This window comes from Rhinopithecus bieti, unplaced genomic scaffold, assembly GCF_001698545.2.
Source record: "Rhinopithecus bieti isolate Rb0 unplaced genomic scaffold, ASM169854v2 scaffold_33210, whole genome shotgun sequence".
NCBI classification, from domain to species: Eukaryota; Metazoa; Chordata; class Mammalia; order Primates; family Cercopithecidae; genus Rhinopithecus; species Rhinopithecus bieti.
In genome coordinates this window covers 816,164-843,761 of record NW_016814226.1, presented here as the reverse complement: position 1 = coordinate 843,761, position 27,598 = coordinate 816,164, and the positions used below count along the sequence as shown (strand labels likewise).

At 52.8% G+C, this 27,598-nt stretch overlaps 1 protein-coding gene across 2 annotated transcripts in view; it reads right to left on the bottom strand.

The window, feature by feature from the left end:
• Positions 1-27,598, bottom strand: part of MPPED1 (metallophosphoesterase domain containing 1) — an 89,451-nt gene that overhangs the window by 60,149 nt on the left and 1,704 nt on the right. For both annotated transcript variants that reach the window (XM_017850036.1, XM_017850037.1), the window contains exon 2: positions 19,074-19,255. In XM_017850036.1, the coding sequence (XP_017705525.1) occupies positions 19,074-19,255 (182 nt within the window). The remainder of the gene's footprint in view (positions 1-19,073; positions 19,256-27,598) is intronic.

The window sequence follows — 27,598 nt, the reverse complement described above, 5'->3', positions numbered from 1 at the left end:
ACTGTAGGCTCTTAGAGCTCTGAGAGTTCTAGCAATGCAGCTTTTAAAATCTTAGAATCCTGGACCAGGCATGGTGGCTCATGCCTGTAATCCCAGCACTTTAGGAGGCCGAGATGGACGGATCACGAGGTCAGGAGATCGAGACCACCCTGGCTAACATGGTGAAACCCTGTCTCCACTAAAAATATAAAAATAAATAAATAAAATAAAATAAAACATTAGCTGGGCGTGGTGGCAGGCGCCTGTAGTCCCAGCTACTCGGGAGCCTGAGGCCAGGGAATCACTTGAACCGCGGGAGGCGGAGCTTGCAGTGAGCTGAGACTGTGCCACTGCGCACTCCAACCGCCTGGGGCGAACAGAGCAAGACTCCACGTCTCAAAAAAAAAAAAAAAAAAAAAAAAAAAAAAATGAGTAAGACTAAAAGTTCCTTTTTTAAAAATTTTTAAAATATTTATGGCTGGGTATGGTGGCTCACACCCTTAATCCTGGCACTTGGGGAGGTTGAAAAAGGAGGATTGCTTGAGCCCAGAAGTTTGAGACCAGCCTGGGAAACACAGGGAAACCTCGACTGTACAAAAAATAAAAAAATTAGCCAGGTGTGGTGGAATGTGCCTGTGGTCCCAGCTACTTGGGAAGCTGAGGTGGGAGGGTTGCTGAAGCCCGGGAAGTCAAGGCTGCAGTGAGCTGTGATCATGCCACTGCACTCCAGCCTGGGAGACAAAACAAGACTCTGTCTCAAAAAAAAAATAATAAAATACGTATTCGTAAAGCCAAGTGTTTTAAGGCTAAATAAACATTTTGAATGTTAGGATACACTAAAATAAAATCATCTTGCCCCCCTCTGTTTATTCATTTCCCCATTCCCCAGTTCTCTTTCTTGGCCCTAGTAAGTTTTGGTCAGCCCCCTCTAATCCCTTCTTCTGTGGCCTAGGATTATGGAGGGAGACACGCACAGGCAGCCGGGGAGCAGCAGTGGGGAGGGTATTGAGTTCTACAGAACAGGCAGCAGTGCTGTTTCCTTTCCCTGGCCAGGAGTATGAGAGTTTCCACAAAGTTGATAAAAGGGAGTGATTAGCTGGGCGCACTGGTTCACGCCTGTAATCCCAACACTTTGGGAGGCTAAGGCAGGTGGATCACCTAATGTCAGAAGTCCAAGACCAGCCTGGCCAATATGGTGAAACCCCACCTCTACTAAAAATACAAAAATTAGCCAAGTGTGGTGGCACACGCCTGTAATCCCGGCTACCAGGGAGGCTGAGGCAGGAGAATCGCTTGAACCTGGGAGGCAGAGGTCACAGTGAGCCGAGATCGTACCACTGCACTCCAGCCTGGGCAACAGAAAAAGACTCCGTTTCAAAAAAAAGAAAGAAAGAAAAAAAGAAAAATATGGGGAGGTGATCACAGAGACAGGTATCCACAGTGGACAGCAGCTCCCTCGGCAGACGGGATCCGCACTCCGGCAGGAGCAGCCCACACAAGAAAGGCACGGAGGCGGGAAAACATCCAACAGTGTGACAACTGCCCCGAAGCCTCAGACAGACAAAGGGGAGGGGTGGAGCCAGGCTCAGTAGGGACCACGGGGTCCCTCCCAGAAGCCTTGACCACAGGAGCAGTGCCTGGACTCACCCAGGACACAGGAGGGAACCTCTGCAGAGTTTTAAGGGGGTGCGGTGCATGGTTGGATCAATGAACAAAAAACTTCTTTCAAACACCAACATGACAAATGTTAGTTTGGAAAGTGACTATTTTGAGAGGTTGGGATGTTACCAAAGAAAGCCTCGCTTTGTCAGCTCGATGCTTCCCCTTCAGTGTCGTGGCTGTCAAACCAGCCCAGAATTAGCTCCAAACGGCCTTCCGCGAGCTCTCGGATCTTCATTTGCATCGTGCACACTCCGAAAGGTGTGAAATCCTTCTTCTTAAGAGAGATCAAAGAAACAAACCTATACACTTTTAAAATCCGCTTTTCTTTTAAAACAAATTTCAAAGAACTAAATTCTAACTTTTAAATGCACGATTTTAAAAAGCGGAAGTCCTCTTTGGATGATATTAATAGTAGTAATTAAAGCTACCACCGGCCGGCTGCATGGCTCACGCCTGTGATTGCAGCACTTTGGGAGGCCGAGGCGGGTGGATCACGAGGTCAAGAGATTGAGACCATCCTGGCCAACATGGTGAAACCCAGTCTCTACTAAAAATACAAAAATTAGCTGGGAATGGTGGCGTACGCCGGTAGTCCCAGCTACTCAGGAGGCTGAGGCAGGAGAATGGTGTGAACCCAGGAGGCAGGAGTACTGCTTGAACCTGGGAGGCTGAGGTTGCAGTGAACCGAGATGACACCACTGTACTCCAGAGAGACTCCAAAAAAAGAAAAAAGAAAAAAAGAGTCGGGCACAGTGGCTCATGCCTGTAATCCCAGCATTTTGGGAGGCCAAGGTGAGTGGATCACCTGAGGTTGGGAGTTCGAGACCAGCCTGACCAAAATGGAGAAACCCCATCTCTACTAAAAATACAAAATTAGCTGGGCATGGTGGCACATGCCTGTAATCCCAGCTACTCGAGAGGCTGAAGCAGGAGAATCGCCTGAGCCCGGGAGGCAGAGGTTGTGGTGAGCCGAGATGGCACCATTGCACTCCAGCCTAGGCAACAAGAACGAAACTCTGTCTCAAAAAAAAAGAAAAGAAAGAAAAGAAAAGAGTCTCATCAACTGAGCCGTCTACTCTGTGCCAGGCACTTTAGATTTAATGTGTTCATAAAATCACCATCACAGCAACAGCTGCGTGTGTTATGCATTTACCCCACGCCAGGCCCTATGATGAGCCCAGATCACCCACTGCCTCACTGAACTCTCCCAATATCAGCTCCCTTTGATAGATGAGAAAACTGAGGCTCAGAGAGCAGACAGAACATGCCCAAGGCCATATGGCTGGGAAGAGCAGAGCCAGGATCCAAACTCGAGAGGTCTCTCAGGACCCACAAGCTTAAGCAGAATCCCAGCTGCAATGCCTTATTCAATCCTCATGACAGCCCTCCAAAGCAAGTGTGTGGCCCCATTTTTTAGGTGAAGACACTGAGGCACAGGGGAGTAATGACCTTCTCAGGGCTGCCCAGCAGGCACGTGGCCAGGCAGGGCTGAGAGGGGATCTGCCCATTCCTTTCCCCTGGCCCGGGTCTCATTCAGGAATTAAACTAGGCCAGGTCCATGGACATGACCACATCATGGCTCCCTCTGAAACCCAGATAAGCCCTGCAATGGGGGAAGCTCCAAAAGCTACAGAGAACACTGAGTGGGAGGGAGGTCGCTGACACCTGAGCAGAACGGAGCTAGTCCCACTGAGGACAAAGGTCAGGGGACTACGCCCTGCATGCCTCCTCCCCAGAGTACTTGCTGGTGTCCCTGGCTCTACAAACCACCACCACCCAGCTGGGCCCGCCCATTCTGCAGCCTCATCCCTCCAGCTGCCTCCACTGCGTTTCTGCTTCTAGAATGCACTTTGCTCAGGAGGGACGGAAACAACGAAGAGTTTATGCTGCATCTACCTGAAGCTTGCACTTCACCTGCATTCTCTTGTTCAGGTCTCACCAAGGCCCTGTGAGAAACATCCCGTTACTGACCCATTTTCCAAATGATAAAACTGAGGTCCAGGGAGACTAAGTCACCTGCCCAAGATCACACATTGAGGTGGCAAGGTGGCCCAGCTCTGGTTTCAGTTCAGAGTCTGAGCTCTCAACCATGTCCTCCCGACGCATGTGTATGGCCCTCAGTGTCCAACTCCCTCCCTTGCTGGGCAGTAGGTGGAAGTTTCAGGGTGCAGGAATGGGGCCGAGCAGGGGATCGAGGCAGGCGGAGGCCTAGCGTATCCACAGTCTGCCAGGGCACACTCAGGGCCCACATCTGGAACTCAGTGTGGTAGGGTAACGGGATGAGTGCATTCCTTGACTTAGCCAATAACAACACTGAGAGCCTACTGTGGGGGGTTAGCACTGTCCATGGTGCTGAAGACATGGCAGTGTACCCAACGATCCAGATCCCTGCCCTGGAGACCTGCATGACCTCCAGAAACCACCTCTCTGCACTGGGCCTCAGTCTCCTCATCTGTCAAGTGGGGACAATATACTCAAGGCCCAGGATGTTTGCTGCAAGGGATCAGTGAGAAAAAAACGTGAAAGTGCCTGTAAACTGTAAACTTCTGTCCAGAAGTCATTATTGCTGTTAAGCCCCCGTGTGACTTGGATACAAGGCTTTGCAGCAAAACGTGTATTTTGAATATGAAACGCAGGATGTAAAAATCCCTGTATCCCATCAGCAACTGACACAGGACTTTTTTTAGTTAGTCCTAAGCCTATAAAGCATTACTCCTGACCATAAATATTGAAACCGTCTTGGAAACGAAGAATTTGCTTTAAAAAAAAAAAAAGAGTCAGGGACTGACAGGGGATTTTCCAGATATGCAAGAGTAGTTCCCATATACAAAAGGTCTCCTTAGGTATTAAAAACAAATAAAAAATTTAGGGCTGGGCATGGTGGCTCACGCCTGTAATCCCAACACTTTGGGAGCCCGAGGCGGGTGGAACATCTGAGGTCAGGAGTTCGAGACCAGCTTGGCCAACATGGTGAAACCCCGTCTCTACTAGAAATACAAAAATTAGCTGGGCATAGTGGCAGGTGCCTGTAATCCCAGCTACTCGAGAGGCTGAGGCAAGAGAATCACTTGAACCCTGGAGGTGGAGGTTGCAGTGAGCTGAGATCATGCCACTGCACTCCAGTCTGGACGACAGAGCAAGACTCTGTGTCAATCAATCAATCAATCCATAAAGATTTTAAAAGAGCCTAGACCTTGGGTTGGAATCCTGACTCCACTTTTCTTTGCTGTATGACCTTAGGTAAGCTTTCTCTTCCCTGAGCTCAGCTTTTGCATCTGCAAAGCAGAGACAGCAACAGCAGACACCTCCAGGGATGTCTAGATGTGTGGTCCAACGCAGTAGCCATGAACTCCCTGTGGACATTTAATTTCAAATCAGCTACAATGAAACAAAAATACAAAAGTCAGTTTCTGAGTCACGCTAACTGAATTTTGAGTGCTCAATACCCACATGTGGGCTCGCAGTTACCACACTGGACAGCACAGATATACAACCTCTCCACTCTCTCAGGAAGTTGGACAATGCTGGTGTCGGGCCCTACTACTCAAAATGTGATCCCCAGGATGGGCGCGGTGGCTTATGACTGTAATCCCAGCACTTTGGGAGGCCAAGGCAGGTGGATTACTTGAGTTCAAGAGTTCAAGACCAGCCTGACCAATATGGTGAAACCCTGTCTCTACTAAAAACACAAAAATTGCCAGGCGTGGTGGCAGGTGCCTATAACCCCAGCTACTTGTGAGGCTGAGGCAGGAGAATTGCTTGAACCTGGGAGGCAGAGGTTGTAGTGAGCCGAGATCGCACCACTGCACTCCGGCCTGGGCAACAGAGTGAGACCTTGTCTCAAAAAAAAAAAAAGAAAGAAAAAAATCAAAGTGTGCTCCCCAAGAGTTCTTGGGAGAACAGAGAAGGGGCATCCCCTGGGAGCTCATTAGAAGTGCAGAATGTCATGCCCTCCCGAGACCTGCACAATCTGCTCTTGAGCACTGAAGTGTGCGATGGGCCAGTTGTGAAGATAAACGAGAAACCAGGAGGGGAGACGCCCCTCTACATGAACAATAACAGCACCTGCTGGTTTCCACTCTTTCTAAGTGGCGATCATATTCTCCAAACGGAACCAGTCCCAGGGTTTCTGACAACGTTTACACTGAGTGCAGGTGCAGGAGGCAGGCAGGGGCAGGTTGTATAGACAGGGAAGTAGTGGAAACTTCCAGACATTTCAGAAGTTTATGTGCACGCAGGGACAGAGTATTTTAATTCTGTGCTGGCCAGGATTTTCTGGCTTGTTCATTATTCCTGTTCTGGAATAAAATCCCGTATGAAAATGACATTTTAAAAAAATCTACAGGCTTGTTTCATATCCAAACACCTCTCTCCATGTTTGTGAAAAGAACGAAAAAGCATGTCAGTAAGAAAATCCTGCTTCCACCAACTTCTGATCAACCAGCCAGCAATTTCTCCCCAAAGGGTCCACAGCCTTGAATGAGCTGGAGAGAAGCGGCACAGGAAGAGGAAGACTCACACGAGGGAAGCTGGCACAGCCCCAGATCGCACGCTTGGCACACATCATCTCTCATCCGCAGAACCATCAGCTGGGGGGAGGAAGGCACCGCCACCCTCCATTGCACAGGAAAGTCACCTGCCCTCCGTCTCCCACCTGGGAGGCAGGTGAGCTTCAAGTTAAGCCTAGATGGTCCCACTTGGTCCCAGGCTACCACTTCCCCCTATCCTGTCTCCATCGTGTCATGGCGTTTTCTTGTTCGTGTGGCTCTCAAGTGGAAATCTTGCCTGATTTGCTGCCCACGGTATCTCTGGCGTCTGGCACAGGGTGTAGAACAAACAGGGGTGCCACAAATGTTTGTTAAGTGAATGAATGATTGCAAACCAAAGGCAAGTAGCAGCTTCAGCCTTGAGCCCTTGGTTAGCCTCACCGCTTGAGCTGGAAGGCCTGTGCTCATACTTCATGTGTCCAAGCACTGCCCAAATGCCCAGGCTGCCTCACTTGCCACCCCCTGTGTGAAGCCCCCAGAGCTTCCCTACTGGGTCCCATCCCCCATCTGGACTCAGCTGCTTCCACTCACTCGCTCAGACTCTCCGCGGAGCTCCAGCCACATCCTGCCATGTGCCATCAACACCCCCAACTCAGAGCTGCTGCCTCTGCCCAGACATGGGCACGGCTGGCTGCCTCCATTCAGGTCTTCATGCAAACGTCACCTCAGCAGAGGGTCCCGCCCTTCCCCATCCCTTCATGTCCCCTCAGCCTGAACACCCCACATCACATGACAGCTGTTTATCCACAGCCTGTCTTCTCCCCTGACTCACAAAGGCAGAAACTAGTTTCGTTCACTGCTGTATCCCCAGTGCCTAGAGTCATGCCCAATGCAGAAAAAATGCTCGGAAACATCTGTGGAGTAAATAATCAAGTGCAACCTGGAAAACAAATACTAATAACGATGACTAGTTTGAGGCAGAGTTAAAAACGCATTAAAAGGAAGCACCAGGTTGGGAGCAGTAGCTCATGCCTGTAATCCCAGCACTTTGGGAGGCCAAGGCAGACAGATCGCTTGAGCCCAGGAGTTCGAGACCAGCCTGGACAACATGGCAAAACCCCATCTCTACAAAAAATAAAAAGTCAGCTGGGTGTCGTGGTGCATGCCTATAGTCCCAGCTACTAGGGGGGCTACGGTGGGAGAATCGCCTGATCCCAGGAGGTTGAGGCTGCAGTGAGCCATGATCACACCACTGCACTCCAGCCTGGGACCTCGTGTCAAAAAAAAAAAAAATGCAAACACCAGGCTAGGCACAGTGGCTCATGCCTGTAGTCCCAGCAATTTGGGAGGGCGAGGTAGTCAGATCGCCTCAGCCTAGGAGTTCAAGACCAGCCTGGGCAATGGTAAAACCCCATCTCTAAAACAAATATGAAAATTAGCCAGGCATGGCGGTGCATGCCTGTAGTCCCAGCTACTCAGGGTGAGGTGAGGGACTAAGACGGGAGGCTTGCTTGAGCCCAGGAGGTAGAGGCTTCAGTGAGCAATGATTGTGCCACCACACTCTACACTGGGCAACAGAGTGAGGTCCCATCAGCAAAAAAAAAAAAAAAGTAAACACCAGACAGCCAAGACATAGATAAGATGGCAGCAAGAGGGGGCAGGGTAGGAGTGTCCCCGAGTTCCTCAGGGAGGAATGGAGATGTTGATTAATTTTAGGCTGTGTTAAGTCTGATACACACATTAAAAATTTATGAGTAACTACTAAACAAATCAAAAAAGAATATAGAATTTCCAAACCAGTAGAGGCGAAAAACAGAAACTTCAATCAATCCAAAAGAAGGCAGAGGTAGGGGGGATGGAAAGCACAAAATGAATGACAGAAATGGGCATGTTTTATATACCAAGAAACTGAATATTTGTTGTTATTATCCAAATACAAAAACCTTTACCTTATTTCCACACAGAAATAAGGAGGACACAGGAATAGGCCTTCAAGGTACTCCCAGTGGAATGAGATGGATGTCAAATACGCTACAGAGGACCAATCAGAGGAGCTGGCACATCTCCCAATAATTAGGGCCATTAGTCAAATTACCTTCTTCACTTTGGCCCCCAGGAAGCTCAGACCCTAGTTTCCCACTTAGAGCCCACATAACACTGGGTGCTGGAATTCTAGGCCCTCTGTCTGAGCTACTCTAACTTTTTTTAACCCTGGCTTTTAATTTATCATCAATATTCTACCCATTTTACTATTTTGTCATTTTATAAACTATCTCCAACTCTTTGACACAAAATGAGACAACACAAAAAATCTAAACGAATAACAAATTACACAAAACAAAGCCACACAAGAACTTTCAGAGAGCCCAGCACTTTCAGAGAAATGAATCTCTCTACCCTGCTTATATTATTTTTAAGTTTTTAATTTTAAGGCAGAGATACTTAGGATGATGGTCTTCAAAAAAAAAAAAAAAGAAAGAAAGAAAGAAAGATAGGGCCAGGCACGGTGGCTCATGCCTATAATCCCAGCACTTTGGTAGGGCAAGGCAGGTGGACCACCTGAGGTTAGGAGTTTGAGACCAGCGTGGCCAACATGGTGAAACCCCGTCTCCACAAAAAATACAAAAATTGGTCAGGCGTGGTGGCTGGCACCTGTAATCCCAGTAACTCAGGAGGCTGAAGCAGGAGAATTGCTTGAACCTGGGAGGGGGAGGTTACAGTGAGCTGAGATCGCGCCATTGTACTCTAGCCTGGGTGACAGGGTGAGACTCCATCTCAAAAAAAAAAAAAAAGAAAGAAAGAAAGAAAGAAAGAAACACCACTGCATAACATGTTTAATACACACACACACACACACAACAATGGGTCTCATTTCATTTCCAAAGCCATTTTGTTGTAAATAGATAATTATCACTTAAGCACACCTTTCAAGAGGTTTATACATTAACATGAAAATACTGTAATTATGGCTGGCCAAAATCACTTGACTACAACTTAGAATTCTAGATTTTACATCTTTCTTAGAAGTTAATTTTCTCCCTTTTAGCCTCTAAAACACAGCGTGGCTTGTGAGGAGTTTTTTTGATGAAGAATATAGAAAATTAATCTTTTAAATGAAGACCAAACCTCTGCTGCACAAGCCATTCATTTTTCATCTGAGCATTGATCTGCCTCCCCAGGTGGTCACTCTGTTTCTCAATCACTCTGGCCATGTGACTACGCCACCAAAATCCCTGGACACCAACCAGCTTCCCACCAGAGAGTGCTGGAGGTGACAAGAGGCTCTAGAGTTTAAAAGTAAAATTATTTTTAAAATATTCAATCTCAAGTCTGAGAGAATAACAATGTGTGTCTGGAAATGTCTGAATCAGGCCGTTGTACCAGAATCCATTTTATGTCTGCTGTACACTTTCAGAGAGAATTCTCGTTAGCTCTTTAAAAAAAAAAAAAAATGTTGGTTGGTTGTTTTTTATCAAAGTGACCACATCACAAAATTTGTCTTTTCTTTTCTCATTCCTTTAACAAATATTTGTTAAATGCCCACCTCATGCTAGGCTGCCAGGCCCTAAGGATACCAGGTCAGCCATCTCCCTCACCCCTAACTCCATACCCCACCAGCAAATCCTGTTGATTTCACTCGCAAACCAGAGCCAAGCCCGTACTGCACTCTTCCTGGGCCCCCTCCAGGTCCAGTCTGAGCTACCCTGGCCTCTCACTGACACCTGCGCCAACCTCCCCTGGTGCCCTGGTGCCCTCTCCTGCCTGCCACAGTCAGGCTTCACCCAGAAGGGTCCTTCAGAACCCCGAATCAGACCTTGTCATCCCCTGCCTAGGTCCCCCAGTGGCCTCTAGAATAAAATTCATGTCCTTGCCCCAGCTGGTCAGCGGCCCAGGATCACCAGGATCAGGCCCACAGGCCTCCATCGTGCAGCAGGAATTCACAGCTGGGTCCTTCTCAGTGCACGACTCTCCCAGGGGGATCTTCTCCAACCATCTTATGTCAAGGAGTTTCCCACCCCAGTCACCACCAGCCTACCCCGTGCATTGATCAGTTCTCTTCACTCCGCTTGCTGTTCACCACCTATGACTTCATTCACCCTCAGGCCACGCAGGCAGGGGCACTTCTGTGCCGCCCATCACTGAATCTCCGGCACCAAAGCAGTGAACACAGTAGCCCCTCACGCTGTGTTGACTGAGATGCGTGTAGACCCCTGCCCTGGCCCCAGCCAGGGAGAGGCAGGAGCTCTGCCTAACCCATGCTGGGCGGCTCTGACGCTTGCGCGAGGTACGTGAACTGGCCCAAGGGCCCTAAGTGGCCAGGAGGCGGCCCTAAGTTCACACAGGGTGCACAACGATCTCACCTGATTGAGGTGGACACTCCGATGAGGGGAGAATGGAGGTCAGCTGGGCTGATGAGGACAGGAGCCAGAAGTCGCGCCCCCAGCGTCCCTGACCTCCGAGTGCTTGGCGTGCCCTCTGGCCCGGCCAGAGGAGGCTGTAAGTCAACCGACAGAGCCAGCCATGAGGCTTGATGGACTTGGCAACCCCATTTCCCAGGAAGCCTCCAGTCCCACCTGACTGCACACCTCGCCACGCATAGCAGCAGAACGGATCCACCTCCTGGAGGCAGGAGCAGCCCCGCCACAGCGGGCCAGGTGCCCAGGTTACCAGCCTCTAGCTTCCTGAATCTATGATGGGGGAGTGGTGCCCCGCCCAGCACACTCTGCCACCAGTCAGAAGGGGCCAGCCACTGGGCAGGATGCTTGCCAGTGCCTCAAGTCAGGAAAAGGGAGGAAGAGCGGAGGCTGCACCCGGCAGGAAGGCAGCACGGGAGAGAAGGGGAGGGGGAGCCCTTGTGCATGCTGTTCATTTGGGGTGGGGAGCGTGGGAAGAAGGCAATGGGAAAAAATAAAGAAATGAGACAAGAGCAGGGCCTCACACAAGGCCTGCAGGGACAGAAAGCCATGAACTCTGAGATGGGGACCTTCCCATCTGGCATCCAAGGCTGGTCTCCCCCTCCAAGAAGAAGAGAGGAGGCCAGAGAGTAGACGCGAAGGAAACAGGACAAAATTTTTTTTTTTTTTTTTTTTTTTTTTTTTTTTTTTTTTTTTTTTTGGAGACGGAGTCTCACTCTGTCGCCTAGGCTGGAGTGCAGTGGCCGGGATCCTCAGCTCACTGCAAGCTCCGCCTCCCGGGTTCACGCCACCTTCCTGCCCAGCCTCCCGAGGTAGCTGGGACTACAGGCGCCTGCCACCACGCCCGGCTAGCTTTTCTGTATTTTTTAGTAGAGACGGGGTTTCACCCAGTGTTAGCCATGATGGTCCGATCTCCCGACCTCATGATCCGCCCGTCTCGGCCTCCCAAAGTTGCTGGGATTACAGGCTTTTACAGGCTTGAGCCACCGCGCCCGGCCAAGGAACAGACAAATTTAAGGGGGGCGTGGAGGGGGGTCAACCACCAGCTTGCACCAGAAAGTACTTGTTTCCCACACATGATCCTAATTCCTGTGCCTGTGAGCTGCCTCCTGCTCCTGCAGGGGGAGGGGGAGGTCCCACCTGCTCCTTTCTGAAGCTCCCGACCTCCACTTGGAGCCTTGAACACAGAAGGTGCCCATTCCAACGGGCCGGCGCCCTGGGATTAAATCACAAAGAGGCAAAACGATTGTGTGTGGCCCATTTCCACGCAAACCCCTGCAGCCTCGGGCCTTCCACGCAGTGGCAAATGAGCCAAGAACCAAAGAAACGGCCTTGTCGTGAATTCTCCGTTTCGCTTTCTCTCCCTTCCTCCCTCACGGATTTTAATTAAGGGTTTACTTGCAAAAGACCTAGTTCTATTTCACTAAATCCTTGGACCCCTTTTATATTGTCTCATATATCGTGTTATGTTCAGGCGCCAGTACAAAGTTAATTATAACTTCTAAACACTCCATTACCAGGCCTCATCTTCCTCCCCTGCCTGAGTCTGCTAAGGGTAGTGCTACTTAATTAACGGGCCCATCATGTGCTTTACAGACCACACTTTTCAACAAACACCCCTGGCCACCTCGGTGCCAGGCTGGGCTGGGCTCTGAGGACCTGTGCTGACCACAGCATGGCCTCAGCCCTGGAGAGGCTGATAGAAGCTGCAGGAGGAAGGGGGCCAGCAGGCTGGCACACAGAGCACCCACAGCAGCTCAGCAGATGGCACAGTGGGCAGAGGGGACAGTGGGCAGGACAGACGATAGCAGTGTCAGAATCACAGTAGATGACTGCAGACGTCAGCCTCCAAGGGAAATGAGAGGGGACACAGGAGCCCTGCCCGGGAGGAAACCAAACGCCACAGTGAAGTGCTTCATCTTACTACATAGCCTAAGGGGATGGGTCAGAGGTTTGGGAGTTCAGTTTGGGATAGAACTGGTCTAAAACCCTGGCAGACACCCAGGAGGAGGTGTTTTGTAAGAAGACTAGACAATGCAGTGGCTGGATGAGAGAGATGGAGGCATTCTGCAGGTCTGGGTGGAGCGAGAACTGGGGAGTCTGAATGGTTAGTTAACATTTGGAAAGAAGGTGGTTGAGAGGCCTAAGGATGGACCCTAGGAGGAGCCCCCTTTGGCAGGCAGGAGGCGAATGAGGAACAAAAGGAGGAGATTGTAAAGGGCCCTGGAGAGGGAGGCCACATGGAAGCTGTGGCAGAACCCACGCTAGAGGAACCTTCGTCCAGCGTCAGGCACCACAGAGCTGAGGGGAGGAGAGGCCGACCAGTGCAAAGCCATCTGTGGCCTCTGGCAGTCACTCCCGAGGATGGTGCAGGGTCCTCAGGCTGTGGGGGCTAGGGGTGCAGTGAGGGCTGTGGAGGCTGCAGGCTTCCTGTGGCTGGGGGTGGGGAGGCCAGCCTGGTACCTGCCAGTCACAGAGAGGGAACTTTCTGGCATCTTGCAAATCTCAGCTCAGGAACTGACAGTTCTTGCAGGCATGGCTGTCACTCAGAGACGGCAGCAGAATTGGGACCTGGCATTCTTGCCTTGGGAAATATGTGGGCAGTGCCAGGGCCTTGGGGTCAGTAGCTGCCTCTGCAGAGCATCCTGGGAGGAGGGTGTTTTTGGGTGCTCAGCCTCCCTTCCTGCCCTCAGCACCCTGGCCTCCGGGGGACCTGCATGCTAGCACATTTCATCAGGTCCAGAGCACCTGTGGCCCCAGCTTCTAGCCTCATCCTTGAGACCCCAACTCAACCTGCGCTCCCTGAGTCTTCCCAGATCACTTCCCAAGTCCTGTATGGCAACACCGATGGCTCACACTGGTCTGTGTCACAGCGCTGCCCTCCTTGAAGCCCCCATTTACTGGTGGCCCACCCGGCGGCATTCAGGCACGCCCTGCCCTGCTGGGGTCACCATGGCCAGCTCACAGACAGGGCTGTGTCTGCGGGGTCAGCATGCCACTCATGGCTGCACATTCCTCTCTGTCCAGCGCTCCCCTGGCTGGCTCTGGGCATGAAGCCTTGACCCTCCCCTCCAGGGGCTGATGGTAAAGGTTAGAGCCACTGCCAGAGCCCAGACCGGGAGCTCTGGGCGTACAGAGGAGGAGGGAACAGCTCTGCCCAGCAGGGTGGGGGAGGCTTCACAACGGGCAGCTCTGGAGGGGTGAGTGGAGCACGGGCCCAGGACCAGGGAGGGGAGCTTGTTCTATGAGTGAGGAGTCCAGCCGCCCGGTGTGGCTGGAGGGAAAAGGTGCTACTGGTGTTGAAGTTGAGGAGTCTGTTTTGTGTGGGGCAAGGATGAGGGAGCGGCAAGTTGTTCACCATGAGAGCCGTTTCACAATGACAGGGCTCCCGTGGTGCCCGGACTGGGCAAAGCGCTGCATGGGAATATTATTCATCAACCCTCCCCCACAGCCCTACGGCAGGAAAACAATTCTCCCCATTCGACAGGTGAGGCACAGAGAGGTTGAGAGACTGGACTGAGGTCACACAGCAAAGAAGAGGAGGAAACAGGGGTGAAGACAGCTGCCTGGCCTCCCTGCACCCTACCTCCCTGCACTGGTACCGCTGACTGATCCGTCCAGCTGTGAGCTCCCTGCGGCTGGTGAGGAGCAAGGAGCCACCTGCGCATTCTTCGTCATATTCAGCAAGTTTTGCTTTTGCGTTCACTCTTTATAGCTGGAGAACATGTCCTTATCAATTTTTTAGCTGCTTACTTGACATTTACAAATCAAGCTGCCGCTTCTAATTCATGAATACATTTGGGATATTAATGGCCAAGAGGAAAGAGGGGCTGTTCAGAGGGACTCTTTCATCCTAACCTGGCCCCCTCCAACCAACTCAGACCCAGACAGAAGCCTTCAAACAGGCAATGCAAGGACACCAGTCACAGCCGAGCCGAGAGCAACGCACCTCGCAGGGAGTTAGAGTCCGCAGGAATTTAGCCACACAGAGCCCGGTTAGGTGCCTTGTCTTGTCTTACATGATGGGTCTTTATTAATTTTTTAAATCTCCTCCCGTTTGTCTGGAGGCGGCTCCCAGAATATGATTTTAAATGCTTTCCATGAGATCATTGAACAGGGAAGGAGCAGGTTGTGAATTTCAGCTCTCTAACTTTCTCATCCAGGAGAAGGGGCTGAGCCAGCAGGTGGGCGAGGGGGGCAAGGTGATGAGGTGGGTGTGCAGAGGTCTCCCGCCCTGTTGGCTGGGGAAGGGGCTCATGGAGACCCTTGAGTGGTTGGATGACGCCAGGATTGACCCAAGGCCCAGCGCTGTCCCACCCCCTCCTGGGACACACTTGGCACCAGTCGCCCAGTAGCACTGCCTTTGTTTGAAATTACCAGAAAAACACCCCTCCCCACAGAAAATCAGACAGAGAGAGAATGACAGACAACCCTAAAGAAGAAGGTAGAACCCCATGACCCCACCACCCAGACATCGATTCTGGAACATTCTGGAGCTTTAGCCCTCTCCCGGCACACTCTGGTTCTACAATCCATCATGGCCTAAACCTTCCCAAAGCTCCCCCTGCCCTTAGGATCAGCCCCTCACTCCTGTCCCTGACCCAGGAGGCCTGTGTGGACCAGTGCCTGCCCCGCTGCCCTGCCTCTCCCACTTCTCAATGCTCCCAGTGCTCTCTGCACCCACCTCAGGGCCCCTGCAGCCTCCACGTCCTCTGCCTGGAATGGGTTCTGCCCAGAGCTGCACGAGCCTGACTCATTCTCACCCTCAGGCCTGGCCCAACGTCCCCTCCTCAGGGAGGCCTTCCGTGCCCACCCAGCTGAATGGCCACCACCACACGTCCCCAGGTGGGTCCCCGACAGACCCCATAGCTCTCTCTAATGAACGGCTCCCATGCCGCCCTCATATGTACGGAGCCACAGTCCCCCCTCATCAGGCTGAGTGGGGCCCTGCGTGCTCTTGGCCTACTATTACCCCAGGGCTTGTGACACACCTGGCACCTCGTGGGCTCTCAGTGAGGCTCAGCAATAGGATAACCGAATGTTTCCTTCTGGTCTCTTTTTCTCTGTGTCTGTTTTTGGGAGGGCTGTTGCTAGCTGAGACCACACGTCCATATCTCTCAGGAACTCCACACGCTGTAACACACGTGTTGTTCCACCGCCTTCCCTGCCAACTCAACCTCAAGGTTCAGGTCCAATGTCTTCCTCCTAACACCCCACCCCTACCCAGGGGAGCCCAGATCTGGAGACGCCAGTTCATGGGGGCAGTCATAACGGGTACACAGCACTTTACAGTTTACAAAGTGATTCTTTCCTCCATTCCAACACAGCCTCAAAACAACCCTTGGAGGGACGCGAGGCAGGAGAGCCTGACCGCCCCCATTTAAAATGAGGCCCAGAGGGGCCACGTGACTGCTGCGGTCACCCAAGCAGAAAGCAGATCCAGACTCCAAACAGCATCGTCCACACCCTTACTTCCAATTAGGGAGGCTTCACCTCAAGAAGGAGAGGCAACACAGAGCTATACCAAGAGTTCAGCACTGGGGTCCAACTGCCCAGTTCTGCCATTTACAAGCTGTGTGACTTCGCTTCTCTGGGTCTTGGTTTTCTCCTCTGTAAAACGGGAAGGATAATAGTTCCTGCCTCATTGTCAGGAAGACTGAATGAGTTACTAATACATGCGAAGGGTATAGAACAGCACCCAGCACATACTAAATATTCAGTAAACTTGAGCTTTGTAGAAAAATGCCCCTGTCCAAATGCACCAAATAGGCACATAGTCCATCTCTCAGCCATGATCACCAAACTCCGGGGACCTGAACCACCGGCCAACCAAGGGGTCTTGCTTTGTGCAGTGGGTGAGTTCCCAAAATACCAGCTGCAAATGGGCTTCTATTCGTGCTGTCACTGGCAAGCAAATGCTCCTCCTTCCTCAGTCTGAAGCCCATTCCTCCTTGAGTGAGGGCCCTGACATCTGCAAACACTTCCAGGCAGCAAAGGGGCGAGGCCCGAGGGAAAGAACCTTTCGTAAAAGGAAGACCCCTTTACAAGTTATGAGTTCACACTTTCCACCCATGATGGGCTGCACCTGGAAGGCCAGGCTGTGTGTGAGAGACAGTCCTCACCCTTCAGAACCTCCATTCTCCTCTGTCGAATAGGGACGCAAATGGTAGCCACCTCAAATAACCCTTCCCGAATTCAACAAGGCAGAGATGATAAGAGACTGCCACCCTGTGCCTGGCACACAGTGGGGGCTTGGCCCACAGCAACTCTAGCCTCTCTGCCTTGGAAACGGCCTCTTGACTCCACCAAGTGCAACCTCCTGTCTTTTGAAACCCACAGCAGGCCGGGCGCGGTGGCTCAAGCCTGTAATCCCAGCACTTTGGGAGACCGAGACGGGCGGATCACGAGGTCAGGAGATCGAGACCATCCTGGCTAACACGGTGAGACCCCATCTCTACTAAAAAATACAAAAGCTAGCCAGGCGAGGTGGCGGGCGTCTGTAGTCCCAGCTACTCGGGAGGCTGAGGCAGGAGAATGGCGTAAACCCGGGAGGCGGAGCTTGCAGTGAGCGGAGATCCGGCCACTGCACTCCAGCCCGGGCAACAGAGCGAGACTCCGTCTCAAAAAAAAAAAAAAAAAAAAAAAAAAAAAACCCACAAAAAAGGGGAAAACAACCCCCCTCGGGGAAGGGGCCCCACCTGAGAGGCAGCCCAGACCTGGAACCAGTGTGCCAGGTTCCAGGCAAGGTGAGAATCGCAGAGCAGGCCTGCAGGAGCCCTCTACCCCGGCCTGCACTTCCTGCAGCCCAAACGGGGCCTTTGATTAGAATTTCCCATTTTAAAAATCAATATTTAAAGCCCTCTGCCTGCCAAACAGAAGGGAAGGCCTTGCTTGTAAATATTTGTCTCGCCTGGCAGAGTCGGGCCCCTGGCTCGCCGCGGCTGCCCTGCCTCGCTCCTGGCCCTCTGCTCGCACAGTCCCAGCCAACAGCACAGCGGGACACCCCTGAGGAGNAAAAAAAAAAAAAAAAAAAAAAAAAAAGAAACCCACAGCAGATGGGACAAGCAGCCTCCCTCGGGGAAGGGGCCCCACCTGAGAGGCAGCCCAGACCTGGAACCAGTGTGCCAGGTTCCAGGCAAGGTGAGAATCGCAGAGCAGGCCTGCAGGAGCCCTCTACCCCGGCCTGCACTTCCTGCAGCCCAAACGGGGCCTTTGATTAGAATTTCCCATTTTAAAATCAATATTTAAAGCCCTCTGCCTGCCAAACAGAAGGGAAGGCCTTGCTTGTAAATATTTGTCTCGCCTGGCAGAGTCGGGCCCCTGGCTCGCCGCGGCTGCCCTGCCTCGCTCCTGGCCCTCTGCTCGCACAGTCCCAGCCAACAGCACAGCGGGACACCCCTGAGGAGGCAGAAGGGACCGTCTGGCAGCTACGTGGGGCTTTGCAGAAAGGTGAGCGGCCCTGCACCCACGCCTCCACGGCAGCAGGCCTGGGTGCTGGGCTGCATAGGGGCCGTCCATCTGTCTTCCCCGGGTGGGGACAGAGACGCCTCACTGTGAGGTTTCTCTGGATTCCAAGGCAAGCGAGTTTTCCCAGGGGGTCCCCCAGTTTTTTTCCTTATTTTAGAAAAAAAGCACAAAGACAAAACCCAGGGGATGTGCTTATAAATCATCACTTGCCATGGTGCAGTGCGTGAGAAAGGGCTCCGCTGCCGAGACCAGCAGCTGCCCACATCTGGCCCCTGGAGAAACCATCTCCATGGCAGTGGGTGGCTGAGCTAGGGCGAACCAGCTGAGCACCTACCCTGGCACCACCATTCTCCATGTCATTCATTCATTCATTCATTCACCCACTCAGCCATTCATTCATTCATTCATCAATTTCTTTTCTTTTGAGACAGAGTCTCGCTCTGCTGCCCAGGCTGGAGTGCAGTAGAATGATCTCAGCTCACTGCAACCTCCGCCTCCCAAGTTCAAGTGATTCTCCTGCCTCAGCCTCCCATGTAGCTGGGATTACAGATGCCCGCCACCACACCCGGCTAATTTTTGTAGTTTTAGTGGAGATGAGGTTTCACCATGTTGGCCAGGCTGGTCTCGAACTCCTGATCTCAGGTGATCCACCAGCCTTGGCCTTCCAAAATGCTGGGATTATAGGCACAAGTCACTGCACCCGGCCTCGTTCATCAATTATGTATTGAGGTCCTACCTTTGCCAGGCACCAGGGCCTGGACACTCAAATGGACAAAGACATGAGCAAAGTCCCTTTTGGAGGGGGTCTTCCAGGCCAAAAAACAATTCCCACAAACAAATGGAAAGTCACAACCAAGACAGATGCTGGAGGAGGGGAGGTCCAAGGTGGATGGGAGAAAGAGGCACCTGGTCTGAGAGGTCAGGGAGGATGACCAGGCAGGCACAGGCCAAGGAGGGGACCCGGGCAGAGCAGGAGGGAAAGGCAGGGAGGCAGCCTCGGGAGACGGCGGGAGCCCCCTTCCTGCTCAGCACAGCCCGCCCACCCAGGGCAGGAGGGACCTACCCAGCCACTCGTTGAACTTCTTCACCTCACTCGGGAGCCCCAGCTCGGTGAAGTCCCCAGCGTGGATCAGCACGTCGCCGTACGGCATCTGGATGGGGTCAGTCCTCGAGTGGGTGTCAGAGACGCAGACAAAGCGGGTATAGCCCGGAGGCTTGGGGGCATCGTGAGGCACTGGGTCCACCCTGTGGGGAGAGATGAGACTGGGGGTCAGGAGGCCATGGAGCCATGAGCGTGCGGGTGGTGCGTCTGCAGCCTCCTCCACCACAGTTCACAGCCCCGTCAATCCTGTTCAGATCCACCAGACCAGGGACTGGACACCCAACCTTCCCAGGGGCCCACCGCGGCCCGAATCCTGACTTCCCTCATCTCTAGCCAGGCAAAGCATGTTTGGCCCCCGAGCCTCAGTTTCCCTGTCTGTAACATGGAAACGTCGGGTTGTGGGGGCTGTAGTGAGGGTAAAAGGGAGTGGGAAGCGGGTACAGCGAGCATCTGCCCTCTGAGCTGAGGTGCTGCACAGCTACCAATCTTTTGTTCATGATTACCCCCAGAGGAAACTTCAAGCTGTCTTTTATTTCCCCTACTCACCTCCCTCCCATGAAGCTTTAGCACCACTGAGATGCCCTATGTGTGTCTAGGTACCTCCTGTCCACATCTGCTTTAGACAGAAGAGCAAGACTTTTTTTGACTCCCCAAGCACCAGATTTTACCCCCTGGGGGCACTATGGCCCCCACTGAAACCGCATGGAATAAAGCCTACCAGCGGGCGATGAGGACGACTGCCCCGGCTGTGCAGGGCGCGTCGGCCATCGCAGGAGAGCCGCATGGGAGGGGGAGTTTCAGGAGAAATAAAGACCCTAAAGGCAAGGTGTCCATTTTTCAAAACTGCAAGACAGTGTGATCATTTCTAGACCAAGGGCCTTCCAGGGCTGTGTCAGAAAACACTCCTGGAGTCAGAAGACCAGGCTTTGCACAGCCTCGGTCTGCACATCTGTAAAACAAAGCGACTTCACTAAGCAAAAATAACATTTTAAAAAGTGGCATAAATGTAGATTCTTGTGCCTCAGGAGCCCATCGTGGCCCTCTCGTTTGACAGACCAGGATGCCAAGATCCAGCCAGGCTGAGCAAGCGGTCCTGGGCACTCCAGTGCAGAAATGTGGAGGTGGGCTAAGACCCCGGCTCCCGGCTCCTCGTGGGCGGAGACCGCAGCTCCCCATCCAGTGCTGTCTCCACTTCACGTTGCCTCCCCAGTTGAATGGTTTTACCAGGCTCAAAACTCTTAAAAACAACGCAATGACATTTCAACAAGCAGCTCTCTCCAAATGAGTATGCCGCTCGAGGAGTTGTGTTTAAATCTAATTATGCGGCAAACCAAAAGCGGTGCCATATCAGTTACATAAATACTTTTAAAGACATCTTTCTAATTATCCTTTTTTTTTTTTCAGACAATATACTTCGAAGAAATTTAATTAACACCTTACGAGAGACGTGGGTTCAGCATGCTAATTTGCAGGGCGCACTAGCACGCTCCATCCGCCGCAGCCGCAGGCGCCGAGCCAGCCTCTCCCCACCATGATGCCGCGGCGGGAGCGCGCACCCGGGGCCCCTTCCTGGGGGTTGTTAGGCCGAGGGAGAATCCCAGCAAGTCAGAGCTGGGCCAGACTGGGAGGAAAATGAAATGAATCCGATGACGACCAACCAGGGAGGTGCTAGGAGCTCTTCCTCGTGTCCTCCATTCACTCATTCATTGAATACAACACATCCTGAATGACTACCGTGTGCCAGCCCTGAGCTCAACGGAGGGCCACAGGGATGAACCAGGCTGACCCCCACTCACGACAAGCCCAGGGACTGATGGCGGCAGCAGCCTTGGCCAGATGATGACAATACAGCCAGCACCTTTGACAGGCCAGCAGAGGGGACAGGGCCCAGAGAAGGCCCTAACCTGGTCTGGAGTCTCCTGGAAGCTTCCATCAGGCCAGTGTCTGAGCTGGTCTGGAAGCTGAAATCTCCTTCCCAGGAATTCCCACCACTACTCTGTCCTCTGGGGCCCCCAATGACCCCCAGTCCCCATGACAGACAGCTGATGTGACCTACACACCCTGCCACCGCCCTCCCGCCCCCCTGCCACACACACACACAGCTAAGCAGACCAAGGGCAGCCAATTACTACTGGGCTACTGGCCTGGCACAGGAACTCAAGTGAGCCGATCAAATTCATTCATTCATATTCTTTCTCTCTCTCTCTCTCTCTCTCTCTCTCTCTCTCTCTCTGTCCCTCTTCCCTCCTCCCTTTCTCTCTCTTTCCCTCTCTCTCTCCTCCCTTTCTCTCTCCTTCCTTTGTCTCTCTCTCCTCCCTCTCTCTCCCCTCCCTTTCTCTCTCCTCCCTTTCTATCACCTCACTTTCTCTCTCTCCTTCCTTTCTCTCCTCCCTTTCTCTCTCCTCCCTCTCTCTCTCCTTTCTCTCCTCCCTTTGTCTATCTTTCCTCCCTTTATCTTTCTCTCTTCCCCTTCTCTCTCTCCTTCCTTTCTCTCTCTCTCCTCCCTTTCTCTCTCTCCTCCTTTTCTCTCTCTTTCTCTCTCCTCCCTTTCTCTCTCCTCCCTTTGTCTATCTCTCCTCCCGTTATCTTTCTCTCTTCCCCTTCTCTCTCTCCTTCCTTTCTCTCTCTCTCCTCCCTTTCTCTCTCCTCCCTTTCTCTCTCTCCTCCCTTTCTCTCTCTCCTCCCTTTCTATCTCCTCCCTTTCTACCTCCTCCCTTTCTCTCTCTCTCTTTCCCCTCTTTGTGTGTGTGTGTGTGTGTGTGTGTGTGTGTGTGTGTGTGTCTCTGTGTGTCTCTGAGGTTTTGAAGATGTCACAAGGTGACAAAGACGACGTCAAAGAGACAAACAGAGATGAAGAAAGGAGAGACAGGGAGCATAATGCCATCCCCGAGCTGCTGGGACCCTGACAGTCTACCCTCCCCGGAGCCCTGCCTAGCAGAGGAGCCCTGAGTAGGCCTCAGCTCCCACCCGCCACCAGCCAGCCAAGAGCAGTGTGGTTCTGGGGGCTCTGGTTGGGCTGGGCCTGCTACTGGAGCCAGAGCTCTTTAATTAACTCCACTCTTATTTCCCTGCACCCCGAGGCTTCTGGAGCACAGCGAAGATGCAGACCTAGTCATCCCCAGAGAAAGAAATAGACTCTCATTTCCCGGCACAGTCCCCCAGCTATTTGGATTGAAACAAATGCTTGACTTTGAAATAACAACAACAATAATGATTCAATGATCCCCACATATCAAGAGCTCATTATGTGCTGGGCATGTTACAGGCAGTCGCTCCTTCACCCTCATAATGACCATCTAAACAGGGTACTATGGGTAGCCCCAGTTTACAGGTGAGCAAACTGAGGCTCAGAAAATGCTGACTTGTCCATGATTTTAGCTACAGGAGCTGGTGCAGCTGAGATTTGAAACTGGTTTTTGGCTCCAGAACTCACACCAGGCTGGACTATTACCAGGCTGGACGTCATTTCATTCAATCAACCTATGGACACATCTTACCAAATGCTTCTAAATGCCAGGCACCTGCTTGGTATAAGGATACGTCTGTGGTCAGGACACCCACAGGGGCCACCGGTGTGAAGATCCAGAAACCCTGACTATGTTTGCAAATGAAGGAAAGAGCAAAAAGAGTCAAAATATGGAGAAGGAGGCCAGGCACAATGGCTCACGCCTGTAATCTCAGCACTTTGGGAGGCCAAGGTGGGCGGATTACTTGAGGAAAGGAGTTCAAGACCAGCCTGGTCAACATGGTGAAATGTTGTCTCTACTAAAAATACAAAAATTAGCTGGGCGTGGTGGTGTGCACCTGTAGTCCCAGCTACTCGGGAGGCTGAGACAGGAGAATTGCTTGAACCTGGGAGGCGGAAGTTACAGTGAGCTGAGATTGCGCCACTGAACTCCAGCCTGGGCAACAGAGTGAGACTGTATCCAAAAAAAAAAAAAATTAACAACAACAACAAAATGTGTATATATAGAGAAAAAGACAGTGAACAAGGGGGCATCATTTGAAGATCCAGCTATACCTGAAGCTAGACCCAAACTTGAAATTCTTAATATGGGCCAGCAGACTCCTTTTCATCCTTAAGGCAACTTCAGTTGTGTTTCTGATACTTGCAATGACAATGAAAAGTTAGTCCATGCCTAAGCTTCCAGCTACTAAGTTAAAGAGTGGAATTTGAACCCAGGACTTCACAACAGGAATCTGGGCATCTAATCTCAACACTTTGTGACCAAAAAAAAAAAGTACAAAATGGTTCTTTCTCAGTGACATTCTGCAGGGACCAGAGATAAGACGTGGAAGCAAAGGCTTCTTGTTTCTTGGAGCCAAACTCAACTTCCCCAAAGCTTCTGCCTACTGGGGTGGCTCTGAGACCTGACACCCATCTCCAGCTCTCCCCAGCCTATACCGATCTTCCCATGGGATTCCTGGCAGCAGGAACAATACAGAGGAGAGAACACGGCCTCCAACACCAGACCCCAGGCTGGCACCCCAGCTCAGTGACCTCATCCTCGCTGTGCCCCTGGACCCCACCAGCCTCCAGCCCTGCTCCATAGGGTGGGGATGAGCCACTCCCTCTTTGTCATGTTGTGAGAACTTAACCGACCTTCACAGCTGGAGCCCTGATGCCAATATCCCTGCAGTGCGCTCTGCATCCTGCTCTCGGTTCTTTCTCTCCCATAAGCCACTGGTTCTGTGGAAGTGCAGTTCCTGGTGCCAAAAGCCCAGAGAGGCATCAGAAGCAGAGGTTGTTACCCCTCGTAACCCTATTCCTGCAGAAATGGGGTGCTCTGAAGGTCCAGGCAGGGACAACTTCCAACAACTCGTCCAGCCGTGTGATTGGGCATCAGCCATGGTGTTTTAGTAGGAAAGGACCTCTGGCTCCTTCCTCTCATTTTACAAATGGGGAAACTGAGGCCTGGGGAAGAGCAAAGACTGGCTGGATCAGCATCACACAACAACTGCCCCGACCCCTTGCCAAGTGGTCTTCCCACAAAGCAATGGCTCCAAGGGGACCCTGACCACAGGATCCTCCGGCGTCCCCACGCCTGTCCTTCCTCACATCCTGGCCTCTGCTCTTGCTGGTCCCTCTTCCTAAAGTGGCCCACTCCACAGAGGCCACAGTGCAGCTGGTCCTCCACACCCAGGGATTATGCCACCCCCACCCCCACAGAAAGCCCTCCGTGATCCCTGACACTCCTCCTGAGTCTTGCCACCTGTCCCGTTCTCACTCTCTTCTCTTTCCTGCTTCCTGTTCCCTGTGCTAGGCACCAGACATGCAGCCCCATGCTCATGGAGGGAAGAGATGCTTGGGAAATCCTCCCACAAATGAATGTATCAGCACAGACTGAATCAGGTTCCACTAAGCATGCGCCACCAGGCCCAGCACTGAGCACCTAGAGCTGGAGCAGGGAAGACTTCCCTGAGGTGGTGACACCTGGGTGAGATCTGAAGGAGGAGTCAGTGCTCATAGGGCAAAGAGTTGGGATCAGAGGGAACAGCATGTGCAAAGACCTGAGGCAGGAGGAAGACTGAAACGTTTAAGAAACCGGAAGCAGCCACGGTATCTGTTGCCCAGCAGGACAGGGATGGAGAATGAGGCTTGAGAGCCAGGCGGTGCCGGGGTGTGAGTTCTCCCCACTTGCTTTGCTCCTTGTCCCCCTCCCTGCACTCCAGGTTGAGCTCCATGTCTCCAGGAGCCTCTCAGTGTATGGATAGGCCAAGGAGCCACACAGCACTGGGTGGGAGTCCCAGCTCCCCACGCTCACCTTCCAAAGCCTCAGCATCCTCATCTGTAGAGAGGGGGTCCACACCATCCTGGGACAGCAGGAAAGGCCAGGAACAAGGCACAAAGGGGCTACTCCAGGCCTGGCATGCAGCTGTGGCCTCCCATCCCACTCTGCTATAGCTTCAAGGACCTGGTGCATGCCTGAGGGGCTTGAAGGGTCTTTAAGCGATGACGCAAGTCTCTGCCATAACGCCTTGTAAAGGTCAGAGAGGGGTTGCTGTGCCTGATGCCATGGTCCTGGGGACCTACATGAGAGCTCCAGGCTAACCCTGTCCCAACACTGACTCTTGCCTTCTCACTGACCACCAGGTCAGTGGTCCGCCTGCCCACCCAGGGCAGAAGGGCTGGGCCTAGAGGGGCCTCCTGAGACCCCCACAGGGTTGCTCAGTCGCCAGGGCAAGGAGTCTTCAGCCTTGCTCACAATCCAGAGGCCCAGCTCCAGAGATTCATTACCCAAGCAAAGGCGGCCTCGTCACCAGCAGGGTCTCTGGGGGCAACGGCATAAATCACAGGACTCCATCAGAGGCCATGTTTGGACTGTCACTGTTGTTATTAAATATAAATTGTGGATTTATTAAATAAGGCCCCCTCGCTCCCTCACCCTGGAGACAAAGCTCAGAGTGGCGACAAATCACATGTCAGAAAGTGGCAGCCATCCCCCGACCGCTCCTGGGAGGGAGCAGCCGACTCGCCATGGAAATCCATTCAGCCACCTCCAGCAGCCTGCATGCTTCTGAGCTGGGGGTGTAGAGGCTGAATGAAGGGGCAATGGGAGGCAGAAGCCCCCGATCCGTGTGTCCACCCTGGCTTTACCCAGCTGTGTGCAAAGTTGTGTTTCAAAGCTGGAGCTCAGAGCACGCTCTCTCCAGGGCCCCACCCAAACCCCAGCTGCCTCGGAGCCCCAGAGCCAGCAGGAGCCGGGAACTCTCCCCACTGCCGGAGGTGGTGGTGCAGAGCAGTCCAGGATGGGGTGGGGCAGGCCAGGTGTAAATCCTCACAGGGCCTACTCCAGCTCCCCAGCTAAGTTCCTTCTCCATAGCACTTACCATCACCAGCATCACACGCTTTCATGACCATCTGCTAACTGCCTGCCATCCATTGGATGTAAGCTCAGCCCAGGCAGGGGTGCCTTTGATCACTGCTGGGTCCCAAGCCTCTCACCAGGCCTGGCATGTGCTACCAATGCTGAATGCTTGCTGCCCACTGGGCCTTCTCTACCAGGATTTAACTATTTCATCCCCAGTATTACTGTGCGCAGCATTTTTTTCACCCCCTAAGAACCAGTTTTCACCCCTTGGAGGTGCTGTTTCCTCCACTGAGAATGCGTAGACTAGTGTCACGGGGGGTGAGGACCAGCTTTCCGAGCTGTGCAGAGCACATGTGCCAAACAAGGAGGGCGGCACGGCAAGGGGAATTTCAGGGGAACATGTGGTCCCTCCACCTGGAGTAGCCAGCTCCAGATTGGGGAAACTGAGGCACCAAGCAGCATGACCCCCATCTAAACAGGCAAGCTCAGTGCCCAAGGTCCTAAACACTGAGAAACTCAGCAGCTCACAGACATCCCAAATGCGTGAATAAATGAATGACTCAACAAAAGAATGAATGGCCCCGGGTGGCTCAGTTAAATGGGGTAGATCACCCCTTCTCATTCTGTCATTCACCACCCTCCCTCAGGACGCAGCCCAGCCTGCAGGGGCCTGTGGTGTCTCCTGCTCACTCCCCACTCCCGCTGCCTGCCCAGCTGGGCCTCCCTGCAGTTCTCAGAGATCCCTGTCTTCTAGCCACCTGCAGGCTCTGACCCTGCCACCGCTTCTGCCTGGTCCACTTCCTCCTCACACCCCCTCCCAACTTGCTATGTCTATTCCTCCTGCTCTGGCCTCAACCTAGAAATTATCTAGTTCTCCAGGAGGTCCAGGAGGTCCAGGAGGTCCTTCCTGGATCCCTTGAAACTGGGAAGCACCTCCTCAGCCCCCACTCCATCCTCCTGTTTCCCTGGCTCTGTTCTCAGACTAGGAGCTCCATGAGTGTGTGCCTGACCCAGGCAGGGGCGCTGTGACTGACAGCTGTCCATGGTCCCACTGTGCGGGTGCGGGGACCCTCACAAACCCCACCTGCCCTGGGAGGCCTTGCTGCTCTCTGCCTGCCCAATAGGCAGGAGTTCAGCCTGGCCTACGGGGACCTCAGGTTCAGTCACCTCTGACCCACCCAGTTGGAGGATGACCCTCACCAACAAAAAAGAAAATACAGGCCAGGGAAGGTCACCATCCCTGCAGCCCCTCCCAGGCCTCAAGTCCCACAGACCTGAGGCCCGGGGACTTCCCTCCTGCCCAAACCCGCCAACTGGGTCCCAAAAACAGAAACCCAGAGGCAGCAGCCCAAATAGAAATCTACCAAAAAATAAAGTAGGCAGCCACAGGCAACACCAGTCCTGCGGCCCCACACGGAGACAAGCATTTTCCTGGGCAAGTGCCACTAGAAGACCGCAATCCCCGCCTGGAGCCTGCTGCCCTGCAGAGCCCTTCGCTGTACTCCCCTCTGCCCACAACAGAGGCCAGGCCTGAGGGAGGCCGCACAGGGATGGGAGGCTGCAACCTCACACACATCCCACCAGGCCAGGGTTTGGAAACCCCTTAATTCCTTCTCCAAGTGGTCCGAGGGACAGTGGCTGGGACTCCACAAGCACCGCTGCCCCAAGATGGTG